A 20,524-nucleotide genomic window follows, 5' to 3' on the forward strand; every position below is an offset into this window, starting at 1 on the left:
GCGTGGGGGGCCCCCACCAGACTGGGCTCCAGGCAGTGTGTGACAGCACCATGTTTCAGGGGCAGGACCCCACAGCTTACACGTACAGCCCGCCACGACCCATGGGGATGGGCCTCCCTCCGGTGCTGAGCTGACAGGGCCAGCACACACGGCTGAGATGGGCGAGGTCTGCCCTGTCCTCGTCCTCATCCTCATCCTCATTCTCATCCCCATCCTTGTCCTCGTCCCCATCCTCGTCTTTGTCCCTGCAGGGTCCTGGGGCTTCTCAGCTGGTGCCGGCAGTCGTACCAATGGCTCAAAGTGCATTGTGTCCCGCAGCAGCGAGTCTGGCCCTGGGGGTGCCTGTGGCACCGGGGTCCGGCTGGCAGCGGTGCAGAGCTGCTCCGGGGCAGCTCCTCCAGCCCACGGGCAGTGAGCAGCCCCGTCCTCCCCATCCTCCCGTCTCCTGGCCCCAGATCAGCAGCTCCCAGGGGGGGTGGCACGGTGTCGGCTGTGCTGCCGGTAGGAGCCAGGCACGGCGCCGGGGCAGCTGCCCGCCGTGCCGGGGCTCAGTAGTAGTGGACACGGCCCAGGGTGCCAGTGCCGGTGCCCAGGATGTCAGGCTGCCCGTTGCGCCAGATCTCGCGGATGATGCGCTCGCGCTCCTCCAGCCGCTGCGCCCGCTCCAGCTCCTCCGCCGAGGCGAAGACGTTGACGGCCAGTGCCCCATCCCCGGGGCCGTGGGTGTCCAGCGGGATCTCAGTCACTGGCAGCAGTGACTCGGATGCTGCGCGGTCGACGGTGTCCTCTTCTTCCTCGTCCTCATCCTCGTCCTCGTCCTCCTCGTCCTCGCTGAAGTCCCTCGGGCGGGCTGGGGGGCGCGCAAGGGGCTGGCAGGAGAGGCGCAGCACCAGCAGGCACAGGGTCAGCACCAGCCCGAAGCAGACGCCCAGCACGAAGTAGAGCCCGAAGCTCTCGGGGTTGGCTGGGGGGAGAGAAGAGCGGATGAGGGACAGGCCTGTGCCTGCCATGAGGCCCATGGTGGCCCCACAGTCCCCCCGGGTTGTGTCCCTGCCGGCAGGCTTACCTCGGATGTGCGCGTACGCAGCCATGCTGTTGCTCAGCAGCTCCATGTCCCGCCTGCGGCTCTCCATCCTGCACCCCGGCGTGCTCAGCGTCTTTCGGGATGGCACGTGCTCGGCATCTGCAGGACACAGGGGCTGAGCGAGGTGCTACAGGGAGCTGGGCCCCCCCCACCAAGCCCCCGTCCCTTTTGGGACTGTGCCTGGGTGCAACCATGCCCCAAGGGCTCCCCGCTGAGCACCGGCCGGGATGGGGGCTCGTGCCTGGTCTGGGCTGCTCCATCCAGGGCCAAGCCACATGGTGCTGAACTGGAGCCGTCCCGCTCCCGCCGCCCCTCCGTCCTTCCTGCGGGATCAGGACGGATACAGCTCCACCGGGACACTGCGTCAAGCGGATCTGCGGCACCGGGCCAGGCTTTCCATCCCCTGCCCTTGTCATGGCCACGGGGCATGGGGCCAGGCCACGGGGTCAAGCTCGGTGCCGAGCGGGGCTGGGGTCCCAGCAGACCCCTGCAAGGCTGCCCACGCTGCAGGGCCCCATGGGAGCTGGTGCTGCCTGTGCGCACCTGTGTGGTCCCCACACAGCCCCTCCGGGGCACCGTCCCCCCTCCCCGTGCTGCTCCCAGCCCAGCTCCAGCCTTGGCTGTTTGCCGCGCGCCCCTGCGGCGCGGGGGCAAGGACCAGGCCATGGTGCAAAGGGGGCAAGGACAGGGCCGTGGTGCAAAGGCCATCATGTCAGCAGGCAGCAGGGAACACTGCTGAGCTGGGGCTGAGCCAGGGCTGATCCCACACCCCCCAGCTCCTGCCACGGCCCTGGAGCAGGACGGGCGAGGGGCAGGTGCTGGCCCCTCAGCACGGAAAAGCCACCCGCGTCCTCTCAGTGGGGCCGGCCATGGCTCACACGGGAACGTGCCCTGGGAGCTGGGGAGGGGATGTGGGAGCCCCTAGGCTGCCTCCTCCGTGACACCCCGTGGGGATGGGGTGCCTGAGCCCTGTGCTGGGGTGCAGGGGTGAGCACCCACCTCCTCCTGCCTCGGGACCCACCTGGCAGCTGAGCACCAGCCCTGGCAGCCCATCCCTGCAAACCCTTGCTGCCCCACGATGCTGGTGTGGGGCTGGGTCCCCCTCAGCTGTGGGTGCCATGGCCCCTGAAGCATGGGGCTGAGCATGGGGCAGGGCAGCCGGCAGGGCAGCCGGCAGGGCAGCTGGGAGGGCAGCAGGCAGGGCGGGAGGCGATGCAGCCTGGCAGGGGACGAGCTCATTTCCCAGAAACAGCTCCACGGAGGGAGGAATGAGGAAAGAAATGCAGAAAATGTGACACATCAGCAGAACCGTCCCAGGACAGTCCAGTGCTGTGGGGCTGCCGTGCATCCCGGGGCTGAGCAGCCCCTCACAGCAGGACACCCCGAAACACAGCCAGCGGCGTCCCCAGGAGGGTGACGCTGCCCTCCCCACGGGGCAGCCCCCACTACCAGCCCCTGCCCCTGCAAGGCGGCCGTCTGGGAGCTGCACAGCCCCGCTCTGGGGCTGGAGGGGCAGAGCTTACATGGGGCTCCAGGGACCCTCGTAACCCCAACAGTGGCTGGCCCCAGGGCCACAGGGGTGCTGGGCGCCTGTGGCCGTGGGCCATGGCAGGGTGAGGGTCTGGGTCTGTAGCGGGCACAGGGCGTGAGCGAGACCAGGAACAGATGGAGGAGCGGGTGCTTCATGCTGGGCAGGAGAGTGCCGGGCTCTACGCCCCGTCAGCCGGGGCTGCCTTGGACCTCGAGGGCAGCAGAGAGGGATCACCCCAGGATCCTGCAGGCACAGCCCCCAAGAGCTCAGCCCCATGTCGCCAAGCGCCGAGCCCTGTGTCCCCAAGCCCTGCGTCCCCGAGCCCTGCATCCCCCAGCACTAAGCTCTCCCGTCCCCAAGTCCCCAGTCCCGAGTCCCCGAGCACCCAGCCCTGCATCCTCAACCGCTGCGTCCCCGAGCAGCGACCTCTGCATCCCCAAGCACCGAGCCCTGCGCCCTCCAACCCCACGTCCCCGGGCACAACACCGGCGTGCCTCAAGCAGGGGACAGGGCAGACCCACGACACCCCACCGTGGCCATCAGGGTGGGGTGGATGCAGGGTGCTGGGGTCCTTTGGGGTGCCCCGTCCAGTCCATGGTCCTCTGTGGCCCTGAGCCCCATGCTGGCGCCCCGGGGCCGTCGGGGCTGGTACTCACCGGGGTGGCGGGTGGCCCCGGAGCGGGGTGGGAAGGCGAGTGGCGGCAGGAGCCCGCTGCACTTTGGCTGGAGAGAGGGAAGAGAGAGAAAGGTCTGTTTAGCATTAACGCCGCAGCAACAGGAAATACTTTGGAGGCGGCTGGCGGTCAGCGCTCCCCGCCGGAGCCAATGGCAGCCCCGTCCCGACGCTGAGCGGGGCGCGGGGCCGGGGTTCGTCCCGCTCCCCCGGGACGCTGCGCTCGGCCCTGCAGCGGAGCCGCCCCGGAGCAGGGAGCGGAGCTGCCAGTGGGCAGCTCCAGGCCTCATCCCAGCCGTGCCCAGCGCCCCGCCGGCAGGATCAGGCCCGGCTGTCCCCAGGCCCAGGCTGGGCTGGCGGTGGCGGACCCCAGCCGAGCACCCCGGGGGAGCGGGGCTGTGCCTCGGCCTGGCGAAGCCCCCATGTGCTGCTGCACCGCGGCCACACAGGGATGGGTGAGCAGAGGCTCCTGGGGCAGGCCCGGGGAAGTGTGGGGATGGGCAGGGTCCTGCCCTGGTCCTGGCTGTCCCCAGCAGGGCGGGGCAGGGACAGAGCAGCCCAGGCCGTGGGGCAGAGCCCCGGCCCCGTCACAGCCCACCCGGCAGCTTGACCACAGCACGTGCAGAGGCGTGGGGCAGAGCCGAGGGTGTGGGCAGGGGGCTTCGCCCCACCAGTGTCAGCCCTGGACACGCAGGGTCCGGTGGGGCTAGACCTCCGGGACACAAGGCTCTACATCCCCCCACGGCCACCCCCAATAGCCCAGAGGACCACCCCAGGCTGGGCTAGGAGGGACAGGCTCAGCCCCTGGGGCAATGCAGGGTGGTGCAGGGCAGGACAGGGCGGTGGGGCCACTCATGGCTGCTCCGCTGGGGGCCAGTCCCCACTGCACCCTTTCACTCATGTCCCCGAGCACAGCAACCCCCCTCCCTGTCCCAGCCCCCCATCCCCACACTCCCCCCATCCCGGTCCCCAGGGGGTCGCTGGGCTCTCGGTATGAAGTTTTATTGCCGACATGCAGGAGTAGTTTCGATGTAGTACAAAAATAATGTCTTTATACAAATTTTTTTCCTTTTTTTTTTTTTTCTCCTCTTTTTTTTTCTTACAACAGGCTCTTTCCCACAGCGTGGCCCCTCCGCCCACACCCCCCACCTTCCAGTTTGCTTTAATACAAGTGTGATTTACTGACGATGACCGGTGCGCAGGCATACTGGGTATGATACAGCCTTGCAGATTCCTCAGAATATTGCTTTAACTTCAGGGGGGGGAAAAAAATAAAAATAAAGAGGTGGAAATAAGACAGGGAACAACCAGACGGAGAGAGCAGTGCCCCAGCTGGAGGTCCAGGCCCCAGGGGTGCTCAGGGGCTGGGGGGCCCTGCTCTGCTGCTGGTGGCACTGGGGAGCAATGGGCACAGGGTGTGCCAGGACAGATCTACCATCTCTAAAATAAATAAGGCTAAGACTTCAGGCTACTGGCTCAGCTGGCTGGGGTTGGTGCAACTGTTCTAGTCTGTATTAGTGTTCACAATTCCCTGCCCGCCCGCTGCCAAGGGGCTTTGGCGATTTCGCAGGCAGGACATAATGCCCAACGCTGCCAAGGAGGTTCAGGTCAATCCCTATGTCCCCACAAAGACACCTGTAGGTTGGCCCAGGCTAGGCGCAGTCTGCTAGCCCAGCCCGGGGCAAGAGAAGGCAACAACACGCTACAAACAGATCTGCTACCTGCTCCCTGCCCGCACGCACCGGGGGGGGGGGGCAGAGCTGGCCCCAAAAAGCACAACCAGCCCCCGCAGCTGAGGCCACAGCAGCTTTTCCCGTCCTTGCTCACCCCTTTCCTTGTGCCTAGCCCCTGGCTGGCAGGAGAGGGCGATGCTGGGAGCAGCCGGGAGCAGGGGAAGGAGCAGCTGGAGAGCTGGGAGCCCTGGCTGGGGCCCTGTGAGCCCTGGGCCCTCTGTGTGAGAACAGTTCATCTGGCAAGACAGGCATCCAGTTCACAAAATGAGGCTCAGAAACAATCGTTCCTGTTCTCAGCACAGGCAAACGCTCTTCCAGTGGCATAAGGTGACAACCCAGGACATCCTCCTCCTGCCTCAGCACGACGCAGGGAGAGCAGCGGCAGCCCCAGGTTTGCGTGGCGAGGCTGGGATGGCAAGATAAGCGAGGGAACAAATACAGTAGAGACTTCAGCCAGCCCCCTCCTAATTCTAGGCAGATTATTTCGGGAAGCTTTTTCACATTGTAACTCATATATTACATCTGTACCACAACTGAAGTGGGAAAATGCTAAATCAGAATTAATGCAATTTTAACTGCACCTTAGATAAGCTACTGAAAAAAATAAGATTAAATCATATATCCTTATTGAACTAAAAGATTCAGTGAAAGGTGGGAAAGAGGTCAGAGGCCACGCTGGGCCAAGTCCTGCAAAACCTTTGAACTGTGGATAAGGTCCGATCTTTGCAGCGATCGCCTGCAAGGCCGACTCTCTCCTGAGGGGGGGGCCAGGCTCTCCAGGCAGCCCCTGGTCACACCGGGTGGCTCTTTGTGCCGCTCACGAAGGCCTCGGCACGCTGCAGCCCACACACGGCCACCGAGGGTCAGACAACACAGCCGAACCAGGTGGCACGTTAAGGACAGAAAAAGATGTGATGCAGATGAAGGGAAGTGGGAGGTTTCAAGAAATTCTTCCTTTCGAGAAACCCCGATAAATCTAAGCTTATTCAAACCATATGGAGCGAATGCAAACAGCCAACTCTCTGTACTGCACAGCCACGACTCTTGTGCCGGCAAACCAGCTTCACCCTTGGTAGTCTTCTCCTTTCCCACAGGCTTTGCTCGATCCAGAGAACAGCATGGTTAAAAAGACAAGAGAGGTAGATTACAGTCATGATTAAAAGCAGATTAGTCATCTAGGCTTCGATTTAAAAAACAGATTCCAGAAGATGCCAAGAGGTTGCTGCTTCCAAAACTAGCTTTTTCAAAAGTCTTCTCCCTCCAGAGCGAGTGTGAGTGCGTGTCCCTGAACAGAGCTCAGAAGAATTGCTACATTATTCTCCATCACGGGACACCGGTATTGCTGTTGAGCTGTAGTAGGCGACGTGAAAGGCAGACTGCAGGATGGTGCTTGTGCTCTCGGATGTGTGGGAAGCTACTTCCGAAGGTACCTCTGGGCCAGGATAGCTGCGTCCAAAGGGTTCATGGGCTGAGCGTCGTGGCCCAGGCGTCGCACGGGGGGGATGTTCCCAAACTGCCGCTTCTGGAGAAAGCTCTTGGCCTCATGCAAGGTGTTCTTCTCCTCAGCCAAGAGCAGCTGCTGCCTCATGTAGTTCTCAAACTCGTACTGCGAACACTCCTCCGTGACCTTCACCTGAGAGAGAACCGCCCCGTCAGAGCCACAGCAACAAGCAACAGCCCCACAAGCCCCCTCCGATGGTGCTGAGCTACCACGGGACAAACTGAGTCTTAAGGCAAGAACTGGACCTGCTGCCAGACATACAGGCAGGACTCACTAGTGCCACCAGGAACAGAGGTCTGGAAACCCCAGTGGCTCTGTCCTGATGCAGCTCATCCCACCCCTGCCAGATATTCAGGGGCTGCAGCTGTTTGACCCCAGTTCTCCCATCCCCCCCCCAGCCCTGCAGAGGGATTTCTGATGGCAATACCGACGGCAGCAACGCAGGCAAGAGCTCCTACGAGGCTGTCCCCAGGCAGTGAGGTCACCGGCCGTCACTTCCAACACAAAACACACTGGCAAGAAAACAGGATGTTTGCTCCCATCACAGAACTCACCAGGGAGCCTGAGCCAACCAGCACTGCTACCTCCTCCCGGCTCTCCCAGCACATGTGAGCTGCGTGTGAGGGAGCGAGCGCTGCTCGGAGAGGAGCAAGCCACCCCTCAGCCAGCTCCGGGGCCACTGAGCTCACTTCCAGGCAGCGTGGCCAACCGTACAGGAGCCCTTCCTTCCGCTGCACAGGACTGATGGACTTGGCCACCTCATAGAGCAGTGGCCACAGCTGGGTCCTCACCGCCCTCCCCTCACCAGCTCGGGGGCTGCCATCTCTTTCTGTCACCGCTTCCCTGCCACCATCACCTACCTCTTGGGGGTTTTCAGGGTTAGCCACTTGGTCATCGATGTCTGGCACCACTTGCAAAGGGCCACTCAGCGAGGACATGGACTGCCTGGGGGCAGAGCACAGCGTCAGGGGTCTGGAGCACAGCACCAGCTCACCCACCCTCACCCAACATGCTGCCCGCCTGGCTGCAGAGGGACACCAGCATGGCACCGAGCTGCCTGGATGCCACACCAGCTACTGCTACTAAAGGACACTATTCCACATCCAGCCTCCAGGATATGAAATCATGTAACAATCCCAGAGCAACTTTTTTAACAGGATGTGGAACTCTAACTCTTGCATAGGTAGGAGAGAAAACAGCCACAGCTCCAAAAATCACAGACTCCACTGCTGACTCAACAGGCAGCACAAGAACTTTGCCTGGGCACGCTGTGCAACGCAGACAGAAGGTCACGGGGCTGACAAGAGAGGGCTGCACCGAGCAAACACCACCAGGATCCATTTCTGCTGGAGTATGCTACTGGAATCTCATCCCAGTTGGTTCACACCAGTCCTGCAGCCAGATTTACTCTCAAAAGGCATCCCCACCCTGCACGTGTAGTGCTCCCACCTGTAACGGCATCTCCTGCTCTCCCCCTCTGCAAACCTCACGCCTGCTTTCACTTCACGGACAATGCCAGGCTAATCACACGCTCGCAGGAAGTGTCTGCATTGGGCTGCTGCTGTTTGCACACGTAAGATATCCCTGACCATTAGACTTCCTTCAAAAATCAAATCTGGGGAGCACAAGGGAGGCACAGCAGCAAAGGCCCTCCTGCATCCCAGTACCGTTTTGTAGTGCTACTGCATTTGTCCAGGCCACTCTGGCTGTGTCCATCAGCAGACACCAGTGGTCGAGACAGGATTTAAAGACGTTTTTGCAGTGCTCACAGATCCTCCTCTGGTGTCCTGTTTATCAGCAGTCTGCTGGCCACAGCTGCAATAACACAGCCTGTGGCCAGAGACGCCACGTTCCTGTCTCTCTCCTCTTGCACGTACCATGATGCTATGATGGAGCTGAGAGAATCCAGCACCTCAGACGCTGTCAGACGCTGCTGCGGGTCCAAGACCAGCAGTTTTCGGATCAAGCACACAGTGTTTTCTGAGACCCGTCCGTCCCTGGCAAAGAGAACACGGGGTGAGCCCAAGCGCCTGAGCCAGGCAGAGGCAGCAGCAGGATGGACATGCTGGGAGCACCGTCAGGAACTAGAGGAGCCACCGTTGCTCTGACCAAGAGACCCCAAAATGAAGCAGGAGGCCGATTCCCTGTCCCTGCAGCACGGGGCCTTTCTCACCTTTGCACAAGATGCCTCAGCTCCGCTACTGTCTCCTCGGTGTCTGCTGCATGCAGTCTTTGTTCTCGTTACTGCTGCAACCCTCGGGGGCTTTGAGAGAAGCCCCTCCAGCTCCGGCTGTCCCAGTAAGGCGCCAAGCACCACCCGCACAGGCACTTAAGAGAAGGGCCTCCCCGGGACAGGCTGTACTCACTCAGGGATGGTGTACTCGGCAGCCTTGATTTTGCGGAAGAGCTCCTGAGGTATGCTGTCGTAGAAGGGGAACTGGCCATAGAGCATGGTGAAGAGCACCACACCCAACGCCCACATGTCACTGGGTTTTCCACGGTACGGCCGTCCTGCAGGGAGCAAGGAGACACAAAAGCAACAGGCTTTACGACACTGCTCACCCGTGCGGCCCACCACCAGCAGCAAAGGCACTGAAGCAACCTCTGCATGCGAGCCGTGTTTCTAAGCATTAAAGATGCTCAAGGCTTCCTCTCGCCAGACACTAACAAACTCTTTCAGAGGTCCATCCTTTGCGAATAAGCACGCTGTTCACCTCCACACAGGTGTCCTCCCTCTCCCTACAGAGCTGAACGGCCTTGACGTGAAGTAACCAGAACCACTGCGTACGGTGCTGGAGTTCCCACTTCCCTCCCCTTGGCCATCCCTGCAGGCTGTTGGCACCGGGAGCCCCTGAGCCTCGCAGGCTCCACGTATGCACCCTGCTGCAAGTCCGGGTCAGAGGAGAAGGGGATTTAAGGGCCAGCGAGCACAAGGCAGGGGGAGGCAGGAAAGAAAGCCCAAGTGCTTTTCTGGTGAAGGGTGGCCCAAGACTAATGCCAGCCTCACCACCCTGGCTTCACAGTGCAGCCAAAGACCCTCCACACCTGGCTCAGAGTGAGATAGGCCTCTGCCTCCGGGACAGATCCGGCACACGGCCGCTGGAGCCTGCTGCAAAGCCACAGAGGGCTCAGGAAGGTGCCTCTTCCATGTGGAGGCATTCCCAAAAGCTGCTGCAGCCCCAGCACGCCCTGGGATCCACTTGATGGAAATGCTGCTTTAAAGCCCCTTCAGTCACACAATAAATCAGCAAACGGCAGCGTGCATGAGGGTCCAAAAAACTAAACTCTGGTGCTGTGGCACAGCATAGGACTGAGGGAATGGCTTCCTCTGACTCACGCACTGAGTCACTGCTGCAGCATTTGTTATTTGTACTAATTATTCTTTGCTTTATATGCTCAAAAAAAGGCACCTCTCCCTCCTCCTTCAGCTTTTCCTGCTGTGACATTTCAGCAGCCATAAAACGCAAGGCATCTCGCAGCAGAAGACAGCTTCTCCTGGAGACCTAAAACAATGATTAATTCTTCAGGCGTTTTAGCTTCCTCTTGCGCAGGAGTATTACCAGCACAGACAGAGGGATGCTCAGAGTCTGAAGGTGGTGGTGAAGCCTGGAATGTCCTCAAGTAACTTTTTCCTCAATGCTCGGAGGGGAACTGCAGACCGAGCCATTTTGGAAGAGCGTTTTCAAGAGCCCAGGCTCGGGCTGCACAGACGCCCTGCGGGGAAGGGCTGTTGGCAGAGACATCAGAGCCAGGGTGCAGTGCGGTGGCACCCGAAGGCCAGGCCAGGCGGTGCCACGGCAGGGTGCAGTCCTGTAACTAAGGCTGCGCCTTGCAGGGCCTTGAACAGCCTCAGCTGTCAGGAGTCGGCAGAGACAGCCTGTTCAGCACCTCGCGGTGCGTGGCCTACAGACAGGCCAGTCAACCCACGAGAGCCGGTAGAAGACACACGGGTGCTTGCAGCCCAGCTGCGCGGGCAGGGAGGGTGACAGGGCTGAAGCCCAGGATGGAACAGTACCCCGGAGGAGGGGAAGGAGCAGCTCCATGCAGCCTTTACCAGCCACTTGAGCTGCAACTGCTCCAAACTCCTGCAGAGCAGTTGGCTCATATCATCCATCTGGTTACAGGGGCCTCAGGATATCCTGCAGAACAGGAAAGGCCTGCAAAAAAAAACCAACACACCTCCCCGCCTGCCTCTGCTCCCTTCCTGGCTTAGTCCTGCCCAGGAGGGAAGCAGCCTCAAACCTGCCTGGCAGATCACGACGGAAGAGCTCAGCTACATTTACTGCTGCTGCCTGTAAACCTGACAAACTTACTGAGGGGAGTCCACCGGGTCTGGAAATTTCAAGGCTAGCTCCCTCTGAGGGCATTTCTGAAATACCGTAGCTTGGGATACCATAAACGAGTAACTTGAATCCTCAGCAGAGGTGTTTTCAGTATTCTAGAAGTTACCCTGGAATAAACAAATGTGATAGACTGCCAAGGACTCTGGCTTTCGCACTGGCTAGACGCACACCAGCGAGTGGTACTGCCGCCTCGTCCAAAACACCGTTGTTGCCGACAACCTACTGTCCACAGTTTCAGGCAGTCTCTCATCATCCAAATGCTAGCTCAGCCCTGCGGATGGATAGCCCTCAGCAGGTGGGATGCATTAGGGGTGATCTTGGACTGTGGAGGGAATTCCAAAGGGAATCGTATCTGTGCTCACAAGGAGCGCTCCACATCAGCTAATGCACGGACACTGGAGTCCACATAGACTTAGAGCTACTTCAGATGCACAGTCCCAACTGTAAATGCACTTTCCAACACCCTAGTCAAGCTCATCTGGTTGAAAGCAAAAAAAAAAAAAACCCACCCTCCAAAACCAACCCCAAAATGATGCCTCAGTCACTGCCCTAACAAACAGGACAACCCCCGCCTGCTCAGCTATGGCCAGCACAAAAGCTAGCACAGCAACAGCCAGTTCGTTGAAGAGAAACCTCCTGAAGCAACTAGACAGATAGAAACCACATCTGTTCTGGAAAGTCCCATGCACTGGGAACAGTTAAGAGGCAGGAGGACATTGGGGAAAGCTGTTCTTTGCCAGACTTCTGCTTAAGGCCTCCGCTGGAGACAGGATACAGCCTGAACAGACTGGTGGTCTGGCCTGGTGTGATCATTCCTTTATTTTTAAGCAACTCCTCTCAGTCGGCCCAGAAGCTGCCCAGAGGGTCAACTGTTCCCTTCTGGGAGCAAGCAGCAGCTGCAGCAACTGTTCCTCTTAGTGTACTGCCTGGAATAAGCTGACATTACGGTGGGATTTGGACCAATTGCCTCTTAGGCCTGGGGATTTACCTGCAGCTTAAGGGAAGCCTCAGGAACAAGATTCAGACATGGGAAACGGAACATCTTGTCTGCAGTCAGACTTGTTTAAGAACAGGCAGGGAGCTTTTAATTAGCTTTGAAGTCCAGACTAGCCTTAAGAAAAAAAGTTACACTCGCTCCTTCTCTCCGTACTTTCCCAGTCGGAAAAACAGACCAAGTCTCATAACTGGACCCTAATTAAGAGGCTCTCACAGAAGGCAGGACACATATGGGAACAGAACTAGGTGGTTTTCATTTACTGTCAAGAGTCACAAACAAACGAAGCGAGTGCCAGGCGTGGGGGCTGGGAGCTCCCACTGAGGACCGAAGGGGGCTGCCTACCGCTAAGCACATCCGGGCTGATGTAGGCAGGGCTCCCTCGCTGGTCTTTCAGCAGGTCATCTTCACTCACCAGGTGCTTTCCGAGACAGAAGTTGGTTATGGTTATTCGATGAGTCCTGGGGAGAATCAGAAGGCATCAGTGAACAAGGACCATCCTGCATGAGCCGAATAGCACCAACAGAGGAAGTCAGCACCAAAGCAGATGTGTGTGTCTACGGGGCTTTTTGGGAAGCTTCAGGTGCTGGGAAAAGTCAAGCAGAGCTGTAAGATCAACTCCATCCCGAAGGGGAGGGATTCCACAGCTGCCAGCATAGCTTGCAAGACTCTTACAGGGGGAATAAGAGAATCTCTTTTACAACTATGGACAACGTCTACATCCAACCCGAGTGGCACGTGTAAGCGTGGCTGCAAGCACAGGGTGCTCACCTAACCTGCCCACCTTGCAGCCACACAGCTGCCTTTTGGCCAGCCTCCCTGGAGCAAAGCACCTTAGCCAGCAGCACAGCACCCTGCAGGCATCACCAGCACCAGGATCTGCACTTTCATGCTTACTGACCATTGTAGGGCGTGAGCATGAAGAAAGCAGAAGTTTATTTTAGCAGCTGATTCCCCCCTACGCTTCCCAACTACCATTTCTAAAGGCATCTTCTCCACACAACGTGTTCTGGAAGCTGAGGGAAAACACCCTGCAGAAGGACAGCCCCATGACTGGCCTCTGTACGCTGTTTGCTTACGCATCGCCAGCAGATGAGCTACAGGACCTTTGATCAGCTTCAGTTTAACCACTTTTGTGTTACCCAACAATCCCACAGCAAGAGCCTGGTGGCAGTTTTACCTGATCTGCAGGACTGTTCTTCACATGAAAGTATGCAGAACAGAGAAAGTCTAATCAACATCAAAAAAACCTCCCACATTGAAGTACTTCAGAAAAAATGAGAACTGCAGGTGTACACGCAGCTTCTGCAGTAAGATACCACTACTTCCCTGTGGTACTGCCAGCTCCAATTAATGAATTTTTCCAGGGAAAGTGAGCTCGTCACAAAATTACTACGGCTTTTCATCTTCCACGTCACTCAGATAATTTGGATTTTAACATCCAACTTAAAGGACCGAACAGAAAAACACTGTCTAGAAAATTCCTATATTCTTGAAAAGTTATTACACAACTAGAGCCTGAGAGCATGAATTAACTCAGTCAAAATAATCAAAAAGTATTTCCAGCAAATCTAACAGACAAGTGAAAAAAACCCAAGTGTGGGCTGGCAACGGAGAGTTGATTATTAAGACAGACAGACTTGTGTTTAAGAAGTGTTAGCTTCAACTGTCAAGAGACTTCCCTGGGTGAATAACAATCTGCAGGATTTGTTAAAGATTTAAGAGACAGAGTGTTCTAAAGGATACTAAAAAGTGTTCAGAGTTGCTTGGGTTTATTTAGTCACTGAAACTTGATCTAATCTGTAATCATCCAACTACTGCACTGGCTAACTGGAAACCTTGCGAGGCTTTAACCTCCACATCTCGCAGGGGACAACGTCTGAGGGACCTTCATTAGCCCGGGGTGTAACGTGCCTGGTTAGGATTTCGCAGCGATATGTAGCTACCTTCACTCCCCACCCACAGAAAAGACCTGGCTGTTTTGTGAGCATGGCTGGAACAGAACAAACATTTCTGATCAGCCCAAATGGCTGGTCCTCTCCATGGTGATCTATTCTTATGCCTCACCCACCCCTTGCACATGACTCACTCTGTAGAGGCTGTTTTTCCTCACCAAGCTGATGGTCTTGCTAGTAAAAGCAAAAACACAGCATGTAATACAAAAAGTGACTTTGGCAAGGGTGTTCACAAAGCTTCAAATGCCTCCCCGTTCCTGCTTGTGGGGGCCCCTGTGTGCAGCTGTCAGTGGGATGCTCCAATGCACACTTTACCCAGAGAAGAGAAGCTCTAGGTGGATCCTTTAAAGCAGCAACCTTTGTCTGCCTCTCCCTAGCAGGAAGGAGAATTAAAGCAGCAAGCAGAAGATAAGAAATTTATCTTGAAGCAGCTCTTTAGAAATGACTTAAAACAACTTACAGGTGGCCCTGAAAACCCCTAGCTGCTGCATGCAGGGGGGAACCAAGAAGTTCAGCCTCAGCAGGTAAAATCTGTTTGCTTTCAAGCAGTATTTCAACAGCATTAGGGAGGAGAAAAGAGCAAGCTGTGACCACAGTGAACCTGCACGCCTTGTACAGACTCTGGAAGCCTGCAGACCTAAAGCCTTCCAGTTTTTTCTACTCATTTCACAGAAAACCAGACAGTATGAAAAGACAATGAATTCCATTCATTCTTAAAGTCAGTGCAAAATATTTAGCCAGTAACGTAATACCGAAGGACACAGCGGAGCATCTGAACTGAACCAGCTCGCCAGCTAACTAACTACATAACCCCAGACAACCAAAAACCCCCGAGGAGCCACCAAGCAGAGCGCACGCTACCACCAGCTGCCTCTCACTCGTGCTGAGCTCAGGCCCCACTGAGGCTGCTCGCTCTGCTCCGGGAAGACTGGTCCCTCCTGTGTCGGCACAGCCTCCGAGGCACGTTGGACATCAGGGCATTATAAACTTGCATCAAACCAGCTAATGGGAACAAGGAAGCTATTTCAAGCACAAATACAGACTAGACAGAAGAACTCTTGTTTAGATAAGTAAATATTTTACTGCTAGCAAAACCACAGCAGTGCAATAGTCAAAGACTTAACGCTGCCGTGATTATAGTGCAGACTGCAGAGTTGGGAATTATGGAACGATGGAAAGGGAATCATGTGAACCTACCACATTTTAATTATTTATTTTTTAATATATATAAGTATTTCTCTTGCAGGTTTCTGAATTACTATAAAATTTAGTTTTCAGAAGTTTGAATACAAAATGAAGTAATGGCATGGGGTCACTAAGCCTGGTGGAAGAGTGAACTATCTAGGTTGGGCTCAATTACGTAACTTTGAACTGGATTTGTGTTTTTGCGCGTCCTGCTTCCATTTCCCTCGCCCTTCTCACACAAAAGCACTCTTAACAATAGCCTTCGATTGTGTTTCTAATGGAAACCTGCTTCAGGGAAGAAACACGAGGCAACTGCAGCTCTCCGGCAGACTTACCTTTTGTTTAGCACCATGTTTCCTAGTTTCAAGTCTCTGTGCACAATATTTTTCTGTAAAATATGTAATAGTATAACATGAGCAAAAGTATATCTGTTACAGACGTATAAATGCGATACTTGGACAAAAGCACGAAGTATCTATTGAAATCCTGTCATCTCCAGTCTCAGAAATAACCCAGATCAAGGTTTCAAGTCAGGCTGCATCCTGGGTACTTTGTGTGCTTCATTTTCGATTCTGGTCAGAAGGACAGAACAAGCAAATTTGCTACTTTGAAGACAGACTTGACCGAAACTAAGAGACCTGAAACTTCAGTGTCCAGGCTCAGTAAGACCAACATGATGAGCACTCCCTCCACAGATATATGCTTCACTGCTCTGTCAAGGAAGGGTGGGTGTCCCTTGTCACAGGGTAAGAAGTGAAACATTGGCAGAATCTATTTTTCTTACAATAATTTCTAGTTCACTGATCTCGAACTTGTAGCTTGAGGTTCTGATCCCAGAAACCAATTCTCACATTGTGATTTACTTTGCTTCAAAAGGAAATAGCTTGAAGTGTTTCCTGCATTTGATCAGCCTCTGCTCTCCTCTTTGACCACCCCTTTCTGAGGTTAGTAACGCTGTAGTTCACCTGAGTCCAGCTGGCCCCTCTCCACAGTCAACACATGCTACGTTATCATCAACAAACTGGAGGGGAAGGGAATGCTCTTTTATGGCTTGGGGCATGAGGTCTTACGCAGAACCCTGTTACAGGGAAACAGCTGAAACATCCATCCTCTGTAACCTTGCCACTGCCTGCACAAGGAAGTTTTAAAACATCTATTGTACTAACGTGGGAAAACTAAGCCTTCCAGCACCGAAAGGGATAACAAAATCTTACCTTATGTAATGCTTCTACCACTCGTACCACATCATAAAATATCACTACCGTCTCCCGCTCACTGAGTCTCTTCTCTTTAATGACATAATGCTGCAGATTGATCAGATCTGCTGTTTTGTCACTGAAATCATGAGCACAGAGACAGTCTAACACAAGACAAATGCGCTTCTTCATTTTTCTGACCATTCTGTTGGCTTCTAGGTCTTCTATAATTTCACAGGCTCGGTCCTACAGGGAGGCAAACAAATGAGCAATAGTTCAGGGAAGCTGTGTGGGCACAGGTACTCACATACAGAGTGCTAGAGAATAAGTAACTACATGGTGATCTCAAAATAAGCAAATGCAATCACAGCACTTGACCTTTGCCCTGAGTTGGGATTTCAAAAAGAAGATACATGATGTCTACTTAGGATGCCAGAAAAAGCCTATGCTGTTCGGCTGTAGGTGTACATCAGCACTGATACTGCTCACACACAGACACCTTTAGATAAAGCCTAGAAAAACTCTCCAGTGGTACAGACTCTGTGAATACTAAGGATCCAAGTCGTTATTAATGAGAAGAACAGAACTCTTAAGACACAATTAGCAGCTCTTCCATAACATTAAACAGGACACAGCTGAGCTGGACCTTTGGCTTATTTAAGATATACTACAGATGGCTTCAAGTGAAAAGTCTGTTGACAAAGTTTAACCAGCAAGCAAGGCAACACCAACAGCCACACCAGTAATTCCTATCAGCCCATCACATCCATATACAGCTCCGCAGGTGCTAACAGCAACACAACTCACTCATACGAGACATCCAGCAGCACATTGACTAGTTTAACTCGCTGAAACAGTTCCTTGGCAATTTGTCCCCTCTTACAAGTCATTGTAAAACAGCACGGAGACTAGAAAGCACAAGTTCAGTTCTAAAGGGTGCTCTATGGGCACAAATTAATTTGCCAGCAAAGCAGCCGTTTTCCTATTTGAAGGGGACGCTACTGAGCGCCTGACCCATCTTTGAACGTTCTCACGTTTCCCATATCCCAAACCCCATCACATCCCACTTAACTCTCAGAAGCCCCTGCCACAGACTTGCTTGTTTGAAGCAGCAGTGGTTAATCTCAGCGTTGTGCCGGGAATTCTTTACGCACAAGAACGGGGTCAGCACGAACCGTACATTAAACAAAAGCAGCTCAAGCCAACAGCAGTTACTGGCATTCCCCCAACCTGGATGGTGACCAGCTGTACCTGAAAGAGCCCGTGATGATGAACCACTCCTTCCTGGTTGTGGAGCAGGGAAAGGAGAGAATACTCTGTGTGCAGCAGCATCTTGCCCTGTCGCTCCTCCTGGGTTTCTATTCCTTTATCACCCCTTTCTTCTAAGGTTAGAATCTTCAGGAAAAGGGAAAAGACCTTTACAGTTCCCAGAAAAAAACAAATGCCCACAAACCTCTCTCATTTTAGATATTTGCGTGTGTTTAACAGCTGATGTAATTGCTCTGATGGTTGCATACTTGCCACAAACCTGTCTGAACTACCGTCTGTGCAGAACGCATAGCATGAGCTTGATAAACACAGAAAAGCTGCTCAGGTGGCTTTTTGCAAATATCCCAAATCATTTTTCCCACTGGATCCACGCCCATTTTAGGCACAGCAGAGCAGATCAGAGGGCTCCAGGAGAGCAGCACAGCAGCCACAGCGGCCTCATCTCGGGGCTAATCTCAACACCAGATCTACGCCTGGCAGAACTGCCCCGCCGAGGGGAAGTTCCAGCAGCCGTTTCTGACGGTGCACCGGTTCAGCCTACACCGCACACTACTGCAAGTGCTTCTGCCACAAGAGATGAAAGGGCCCTGAAGACCTGGAAGCCCTGCAGTTTGCTTACCTTGAGCTGATAGAAGTCATCTGTCCCATCCTTTCTTGCCAAACACTGAACAATACTTGGCACAGGGGAGTTACCTAAACGTGGACCTAACAGCACAAAGCAAAAACAGACTTGTTTTTCTTTAAGCAGCAATGACTAATTCGAGGTTACATCAGTATGCGAGTGTCACACAGTTTACATTTGTTTAAACTAAGTTCCTTTTTTTTCAGGAGACTAAGTGCATTTCCACAAATTATGATCTAAAGAAAAAAAAGCAGTATTGAACTCTGAAATCTTTTTGGACAAGGTTTCATTTGTTCACTGGAGAAATATTCAAGAAAAGCCCACACATGGCACAGCTGGTTTCAGAAATTCAAATTTCTGCATGCCTGAACCATACATACGGCTTTCACATTTACCAGCAACACCCATGGCAACTGCTATTACCACACCTCTGAACCCAGCTGCCACCTCTGCAGGGATGGCTCAGGTACGCAGATTAGTCCAAATTTCAAGGTAACATACAGGCTCCACTCTCCAGTTCGAATCAGTCAGCTTCCAACTGATTATCCATTGGTTTCCCCTGGGAAGTCCATCATGGTTTTAACAGTTTATATAACTATTTCTGAACTAACAACTATTCCAGCAACTCTCGAAAGCTAGCAGAGTGGTCTTGCCGTGGCACATGACCACTAGTGCATTGAGTTGCCTACAAGTTGATTTGACAGCATATTCCAGGCAAGCAGGGCTGAACGTCTCCCCGGAGCTCTAACCAAAAAGCCCCGCAAACGAATTTGCTCTTTAAATGGCTCATATTTATCTTAAAAGCCATGTCTGCCTTGCTGTATTAGTATTGCAGATCTCCTCGGGCTGACTAGCTGCAGAAGCTCCAAGGCTGCTGCTCTGCTCCATCAAGGGAATTGCACTCTGAGCTAAGATGCCACATTACACATCAGCCTTGCCTCGTTCTATAGTGCCTTTTATTTTCAGTTCTGCAATCAGTAGCTCCCTTGAGAAGTGAAGAAGCCCCTCCCTGCTTACCTAGTATAAAAGGGCCCGCTCTCTTGGCATTATTTCCAGAAATCCCTGTACAAAGAGCTTTTGCCTTAGTGGATGTTTCCCCAGCTCCTCTGTCTGATGCTCGCCGCTTCATCCTTGGCTCTTGAAAGAGAAAGAAGATCACATTTGATGAGCAACTGAGTCAAATTCTTACACTACCCCTTATTTTGTACTGGAAGGCTTTCACCTACCGATGCACTCGTGTCTCTGCCTACTCGTGTTTCTACAAAAAAGCCATGGCTCATTACTGATAGACCAGTTGTGGGTTGGAGGCTTAACACACTGGTGAAGGAGTAACTCAGCCTCATTATTCAAAGCAACATTTCCTAGAACAGTTGTTTGGGACACATAGTGGGAACAAGTCAAAATAATTAAAGCTTGTTCTACAGCAAAAACAAGTTTGCAAACTAACTTATTCCAAAAAATTCTGAAAGAAAACGCCTAATATGTTCAGTATGGGTGCCTGCTCCTCACTCACCTATGGACTTTTGTGGGTTCCTTCACAGAGGACTGCCCACCAGGCACCGCAGCCACCTTGCCAAGTGACTCTGAAGGCTCAAGTCTGCTTCTCAAACAGCCAAGAATACCCAAAACTAACTGACCATAAAAATGAACAATATCTTTCACCTTTTCCAGCAAGGGCATGGAAGACTGAAACACGCCGGTTCTCGTTAGCTTCAGATAATTTAACAATGACTTTTCAAAAATGTATTTTTAGTCTTCAAATAAGTTTCCCCTCGCTCTTTGTACCTCTTTAGGCTCTAACCTTTTTATTACATCTCCATCTATCTCCATCCACTGCAGCTGAAATTTAGAGTCCAACATATAAAACTCCACCGCTCCAGTCTCCACGTGCAGGAAATGATGCTCTGTTTGTGATTAATGCACTATTATCTGCCCTTAACAGATATTCCAATGACAGGAAACACTGTGGTGCCAGCACGTGGGCTCTCTTGCACTACCACTCCATGCAAAGAACAATTTAATGTTAATCTCATGCTTTGCATGCAAGTATTTATTCAAGGTCCACACATCACTACAATTCAGCACAAGCAACTAAAAGCTTGACTAACTCCTACTTATAAATCCAAGCCTTTGTGACCCAAACAGTTCTTCCCCAAAGGAAAGTCTTGTTTCAGTTTAGCAGGAAAAGAACCTCTTACGTTTGCTGCCAGGCTATAGCCTTCACACGCTCCCTGAAAGCATAAACCAGCTCTATCAAACCAAAGTTTTGTTCCCAGTACACCTCCTCTTCACCTTTATCTCTTGAAAAATGGTTTCAAGGACTTTCACAAGTGTCTAGATGTCAGATGCTTGTGCTCTGCCATTTCAAAGATTTTTATTTGGGGGGTGTGGGGAGAGGAGGAACTGAGCAGATTCATCTTCTCACTCTGAGCAAGTCA

General features: G+C 53.7%; 2 protein-coding genes across 3 annotated transcripts; both read right to left on the reverse strand.

The window, feature by feature from the left end:
- Positions 1 to 548: 548 nt before the first annotated feature.
- EVA1B (eva-1 homolog B) lies at positions 549 to 1,178 on the reverse strand. The gene is made up of 2 exons (XM_086480295.1): positions 1,067 to 1,178; positions 549 to 964 (listed from the first exon to the last, which is right to left on the reverse strand). Exons 1-2 carry the CDS (start codon positions 1,131 to 1,133, stop codon positions 549 to 551), a joined length of 483 nt encoding a protein of 160 aa, XP_086336421.1. The 5' UTR covers positions 1,134 to 1,178.
- Positions 1,179 to 4,386: 3,208 nt separating this feature from the next.
- STK40 (serine/threonine kinase 40) lies at positions 4,387 to 19,218 on the reverse strand. 2 transcript variants are annotated; one of them, XM_009950101.2, is made up of 10 exons: positions 19,104 to 19,218; positions 18,084 to 18,169; positions 17,447 to 17,590; positions 16,214 to 16,441; positions 15,335 to 15,387; positions 12,205 to 12,320; positions 8,889 to 9,033; positions 8,400 to 8,519; positions 7,383 to 7,467; positions 4,387 to 6,654 (listed from the first exon to the last, which is right to left on the reverse strand). In XM_009950101.2, exons 1-10 carry the CDS (start codon positions 19,213 to 19,215, stop codon positions 6,436 to 6,438), a joined length of 1,308 nt encoding a protein of 435 aa, XP_009948403.2. In that variant the 5' UTR covers positions 19,216 to 19,218; the 3' UTR covers positions 4,387 to 6,435. The 2 variants fall into 2 exon arrangements, with proteins under 2 accessions (XP_009948403.2, XP_009948402.2); XM_009950100.2 differs by having other exon boundaries at positions 18,084 to 18,193; positions 19,104 to 19,215.
- Between the last annotated feature and the right edge of the window lie 1,306 nt (positions 19,219 to 20,524).

Source organism: Leptosomus discolor, chromosome Z, assembly GCF_034619465.1.
Source record: "Leptosomus discolor isolate bLepDis1 chromosome Z, bLepDis1.hap2, whole genome shotgun sequence".
In the NCBI taxonomy this organism is placed as follows: domain Eukaryota; kingdom Metazoa; phylum Chordata; class Aves; order Leptosomiformes; family Leptosomidae; genus Leptosomus; species Leptosomus discolor.